Source organism: Eubalaena glacialis, chromosome 4 (assembly GCF_028564815.1).
Source record: "Eubalaena glacialis isolate mEubGla1 chromosome 4, mEubGla1.1.hap2.+ XY, whole genome shotgun sequence".
Classification (NCBI taxonomy): Eukaryota; Metazoa; Chordata; class Mammalia; order Artiodactyla; family Balaenidae; genus Eubalaena; species Eubalaena glacialis.
The window spans coordinates 35,906,014-35,911,997 of record NC_083719.1 but is presented as its reverse complement, the minus strand read 5'-3'; the positions used below and the strand labels follow the sequence as shown (position 1 = coordinate 35,911,997).

General features: G+C 47.6%; 1 protein-coding gene across 1 annotated transcript; it reads right to left on the bottom strand.

Moving 5' to 3' along the window:
- Nucleotides 1–1,005: 1,005 nt before the first annotated feature.
- Nucleotides 1,006–1,566, bottom strand: ANXA2R (annexin A2 receptor). Its single transcript, XM_061188938.1, has one exon. The coding sequence runs from the start codon at nucleotides 1,564–1,566 to the stop codon at nucleotides 1,006–1,008; it is 561 nt and encodes a 186-aa protein (XP_061044921.1).
- Nucleotides 1,567–5,984: the final 4,418 nt, after the last annotated feature.

The following is a 5,984-nucleotide window of genomic DNA, read 5'->3' as shown; positions in this document are numbered from 1 at the left end:
GAGGTGAAGGGATTCCAGGAAACCGCTCCAGAGGCCGGGAGTCCCCACATTCAGACTCCTGTGAGATTAATCCCAGTGAAGGATTTTGCCCCCAGAGAAATCACAGCAGTTGAGAAATTCTCAGTATAATTGCATTAACATTTATTAAGCGCTTACACTTTGCCTGCCATTGTTCTCTCAGGCCCGGTTTCAAACCCCGGATTGGGTGGACACTCTAGTTCAACTCCGAATGGTCATGAGAAGTCAGGCGCCTTGGAAAGTCGCCAGGTTGGAGTTAGGAAGTGAGGCGAGCCTAACCGCTCCAGAATCTGGCCGCAGAAACGCCCCACCGCGAAAGACAATCCCTAGTTTTCTCTTGTCCGGGGCCCCAGCGCTCTGGCTGCAGGTCAGCTCTGAGGTGGGAGCTGGAAGTCGGTTTTGGGGCGAGTCGGGAAGAAGGGACACGCCCAGGAGAGTGCCTGAGGGAGACGGAAGCTCTGCGCTACCGGAGGCCAATGCTCCTCGATGCGTTTGGAGCGGCGACAGGCGCTGGGGGCCGTGGAGCAACGTGAAGGTGACTGGACGGCCCCACAGATGCACTGGAAGGGCCAGGGCCAGGGCGAGGGCGCAGGAGCGTTCATCGGGCGAAGTGGAGTTCTCAGGGCTGCTGGCCGCCCTTTGCTGGATGTCTCGGAGCCCAGCACGTGGGACCCAGTTTGGCAACGCCTATGCTGGACCCCTGGCCGCCCGGTGTGCCCAAGAGACCCCACCGGCCTCCCCCCGCCCAGCAAATCAGGGGACTGAGGGTCCCTGGTGAGAACTGGCCCCGGCCACCCCGCCCCTGCGTCGGGTCCTTCCCCAAAAGCCAAAGTAAGAGAGAGAAAGGCGTTGGAATTTGGTATAATTTATTAAGTAAGCGAAAGAAAAATTCACAAATGTCTCTGAAGACGAATTCTTCCATGATTGCTAAACGGAGAGGTGTTATTGTAATAACATCTGTCGCAAGGGATCATCCAATGACGGGTCTCAGCGGAGATGAGGGCTCCTGGGTCCAAAGGCAGCGGGAGAGGCAGCCCAGGGTCTTCCCGGCCACTGCGTGTAGGTCCGCGGCCACCAGCCTTGGGACGTCCGGTGGTGTCTCTCCAGGCCAGGAGGAGGGCGATGCTCCAGAAGGGTCCCCGCGGTCAGAGGTCTCGGGTTCCAGATGCTGGGTCCCCGATGCCGCAAGACCCGCCCAGGGAAGCTTTGAGGGTGGGCGGCGGCCCCACCTCCTGAGGGCGATTGTGGCTCCTGGCGGGTCGCGGGCGTCGTGTCCGGGGCGGGCGGCCCAGCGCCCCCCCGCCTGCAGGTGCTCTGCGCTCGGGGTCCGTGTTTCGGGCAGTGTGGGTGCAGACGCCCGCAGGGGGTAGAAAGTTGTTCCCCATTGAAGTCCTCGTCGTCCCCAGAGAGTTGGCCCAGCGTAGGATAGAAAGGGAGCTGCCATTCCTCAGGGTCCGCTAAGCTCAAGATTTGCAGCATCTCTGGTTCCTGGGACTCCTCTGCGGAATCCCAGGCTTCGCGCACACAGCGGGGAAAGTTCGGCTCCATCGCTTCAGCCACTGAGAGGAGAAGTTTTCAAGGATCCCTTCCTTGAGGATTTATACTTTCCCGTCCAACTTTTTAGCTGTCCAACCAGAGGATATTAGGATGGGTGGTGTCGTTTTTCTCAGGTTTCCAATTGGTTCAGAAGGCAGGACCTGAGGAGATTAAGGGAAAATCCAGTCATCTTTGATAAAGTTATTCAAGTTGATTTTGTAGATTGAGAGAATTAAAGTTTTTGTGTTGTTTGTTTTTAAAGGAACAACAGGTACAGGGCTCTGTCAAGACACGCTATTTTGGAAGGTTACTCCTTTATGAAAAGTATCTTGTGTGGTGACACTTTTAGGTAACTGTAAGTTCATTGATTCTCAGGGCCCTTCTGCTTGAAAAGAACCATCAGATTTTACCCAGATGATCAGAATGAAAAGTTGGTCATCTTTGCATGAAATCACGCTGCTGGTCAGTGACAGAAGTCAGACTCCCACCCTGGTCTTCTGTTTGTCAATTTATAAGTTAAAATAGTTTCAGAATTTCAGCCAACATGTAGGCGGGGAGGGGTCAGGTCTAGGGACCTAGATGCAGACTGTTTGGGTACAAGTTCTATTATTTCTATATGACTCAGCTAGTTACCTAACCTCTCTTGTCCTCATATTTTTACCTGGATGATAGCTAAACTTTAACATTTTACAAAGTAACTTTTATGATTAAATTGAATAACAAAGTCAAGTAATTAGATATCCCTGGCAGAAAACATGTTATTCATTTACAATTATTATTATTTTCATTGTCATTCTTAGTGATATAATCATGGATATTAAACGTAACATCAGTGAATAGCAAACTCAAAATGTTGTCCTTTTGTGTGCGTTCAATCTGAGTGGATTGCTTTTTCCTTCTATGTCAGATCTATAGTGAAATTTCATCCCTTTACATCCTTCCTCAGATGTTTCAGACTTTCTGTTGGCAAACATGTCAGTGCATCCAAGCATAGATTTCCTCTATCAGTCATTTATCTTCAATGTAACAAAGTTAGTTTAATTCAAAGAGTTTTTAACAAGCATGTTTTGACAACCTTCCATGAGCAAGGTGCTGTGATGGTTTCTGCACATACAGAGCTGTAGAACTGGCTCCTGCTTTGGCAGAGCTGAATTTTAAGGGGAGAGCAAAGTCACAGTCAAGAGACCATGAAGACACAGCCAAATCTTGTTCCCTATGGTAGCTGATTCTCTGCCCGGAAAGAAAATGCTAATGTTTGAGATGACTCCCACCAAAGCCAGTCTTTTTGCATGAGGTGAGGAGAAAAGACAATGGTAGGATAAATATGAGGAAAAAGGAAACAGAGAAAAGAAGGAAGACAATCAAAGTGAAAAAAATGAGAAGTAAGGAAATAAAGAAAGTGGATGAAAGTATGGACAACAGAAGAAGTAGAGGGTTGGAAGCTCTAGTCAGGCAGTGGTAAATTGAAGGGGTTTATTGGAGCAACATGGAATTTTTGCAGCTGACTTGGGAGAATCTAATAAAGACAGAAAGCTCTGCTGGCCAGGTTTAAGGGAGGGACAACAACACTATTCCTTTGAAGACATGGAGCTATTTAGCTCTGGTGGTGTAGAACCTTCCCAGAGAGTTGTTTGAACCCCCGTGTAATTTCCCCCAGAGAGGTTAGGGACAGCTAGCCTGTGTCATAGATGCATAGCAAGAAACCACTACAGTGAGAACCAGCAATGTGGTCAGACTGTGGATGGTCAATATCAGTCACCAATGAAGTGGGGATCACCTGATTTCAGACAATGTCTACCCATTATTACATGTAGTTGCGATGTCTTAATATCTCTTTTAATCTGTAAGAGTTCCCATTCTCTTTTATTTTTTCCCTTTCAATTTTTGCAGAAAATGGTATGTCAAGTACTATGTCCTACCTGTTTTTTAAAGTTTCATTCATAGATGACTTTTCTGAGCATCAAGAATGGGAAAGTTCCACTGACCCTGTAAGCCAGCATGAAGCAAACTAACCCTTCAATACTGGGCACGTGAAATAGCAAGATATCTACCAGGTAGCTATTTTCTCAAGACAGGAACGAGGTGATTTCAAGAAGGGAAGGCAGAAAGAGTATTTTATAGATTCCACAAATAATCATTGAAGTGGATGTGAAATAATGTATAGATGGACATTAGAATAAAATAAGTCCATTTCTTTTCCCACCTATACCAAAAATAAGTTTTGGTCTATTGTTAGGGAAAAGGGTGTCATGAAAGAATATAGATAGATCTGTGAGAAGAGTTAACAAGGACATTTGTAGGCCGGGATTGCCTTCTGGTGAGAGAGTCAGGGACAGTCTTAGTGTGAGGCAAATATTCCCAGGGATCCTAAGTATATGGTTCAAAAAGTGGGTTCCTTTTCTTGGGGGTTAGGATTCCAGTTTTGGGGTGAGGATGCCTTGCCTATTGACTGCCTGTTTATTGATAATCTTTATGCTTTTGAGAAAGAAGTGAAACAAAATATAGGCTCCTGAAGGAGGAACCAGTTATGTCTTTCAGCCCTGGTAACACAAGTAGGTGATAGCTGTGGGCCCACGTGATTTAAGGGAGCAGTATGATCTGGAGAGTCTGGGAAACCTGGTTGGCACTTTTTAGTGTGCGAGGTCAGTAAATATTCTATTTTGAACCGTAATTGTGCCCTGTTAAGTGGATGAATTCTAAAGAGGTTCATTTTCTATAGTGAGTCATAGGGTACTTTCAGTAATGATAACTTTAAAAAGAAAATCAATATTTAGTTTAATTTTCTCTCTCTTGATGTGTAATTTCCTTCAGTTACCTCCATCCTTCTGTAAAAATCGATACAGCTGTTCAACCTTGTGTGATGATACTTGGTGGGATTAAAGAATGGGCAGTAGAGGAAACACATCCTGAAACAGAGTAAACCTTTTTTGGTACCAGTGCACAGACAGCAAGCAGTGTGCTATTAGGGTGACCGTGTCCTGGTATCCAGGGGGAGAGAAGCAGTGATGCAAAGTTTTCTTATACAGGAGCTGGGAATAGTGGAGTGGACCACAGTGAGGACTGTGATGTAATGGCTGTGTGAATGATCCAGGAAGAGACATGAGAAAATCCCTTTACACGTAGACTTGAGAAAGATAACAAGAAATTGGGAGGGAAATTGGCACCTGGAGTACATATTCAGATCAAATTCTAAGTCCCAGTTGCACATTCCATGGTAGGGGCTTCTGACTTGGCTTGGGTAAGATGCCAAGACCTAGACCATCAACTAGTACCCAGTTAGCAGAAAGGTTAAGCCTCAACTTGCCTACTCCTGCAGACATATGGATGGGGAAGTGGGGAGCAGTTGTTAAAATGGGAGAGGGTTTCCTGCAGATATATCATAATTTATTTTTTCCCAATCCTTTACTGAAAAGCATATTTGTTTTTTAAAGTATAATTCCTTGCTTGTAAGAAGTGGAATTCTGGGCCAAAGAGTATACATATTGAAATGCTTGATGTGTATCTGCATATTGCCTTTCCAAAGATCCTTTCAGATTCATTCCCAAAAGCTGTGTGTGGAGTTGCTACTTTACCAACATTGGATAAAATGAAAAAGTTTAATATAGGTCACTAAGGTAGTCAGAGTTATGTCATGGTTTCACTTTGCATTTCGTTGATGTTAATGAGCCCTGACCTGGGTCCCAGCTCTCCTTTCAGCCACAGGCCCACCTGTACCACTTCCAGTCCTGACTCCACACACCCAAATCAATTCCACAGGCAGAAAATAAGGAAACAGGCTTTAATCATTGTGCACAATTGGAATACATAAGAAGCATGACGACTCTGAGTACGAGAGAAAGCTCCTTAAGATAGTATGGATTCCCTGAAGAGAGATTTCTAATTGAGAAAGCTGTCAGTAATCCAGGAAAGGAGGGACAAATAAGGAATGGTCTGCCCCACAGAGTCCTCCAGGCTCATCCCAGAGCGAGGCGGGGCCCAGGGGAGAAGCCCAGCCAGGCAGAAGGAGGCCTCCACTGGGGTGACTCAGGCTCCAGGCCAGGGCATGGGTTGAAGGGGCGCCGTGGGCCGGACAGAAGGCTGCGACTCCTTTCTTTGCCGAGTTCCACAGGGTTTCAAGCCTCCACAGGGTTTCCGCAGCTTCGGGATTGGGGATGGGGACCGTCCTGGGCTCCTGGAGGCCATCTGGCCGCGTGTCTGTCGGCCTCCGCTGCTGCGGGCATCTCCTGGCTGTTCAGGCCCGATTGTGCCCTGCGGTGTGTGGCTTCGGCCTCTTCTTGACGGGACTGCCGCTCCACCCCGGGTTAGCCATTGGCTCCTGGACTTGTGGGTCTCGCCAGCGTTTGTGGCCGCTCTCCACCTGGGGACCGTCTGCGTGTCCGGGGCAAGCGCGCCGCGGCAGCCCACATGCACAGTAGTGCGCGTCCTCGCAG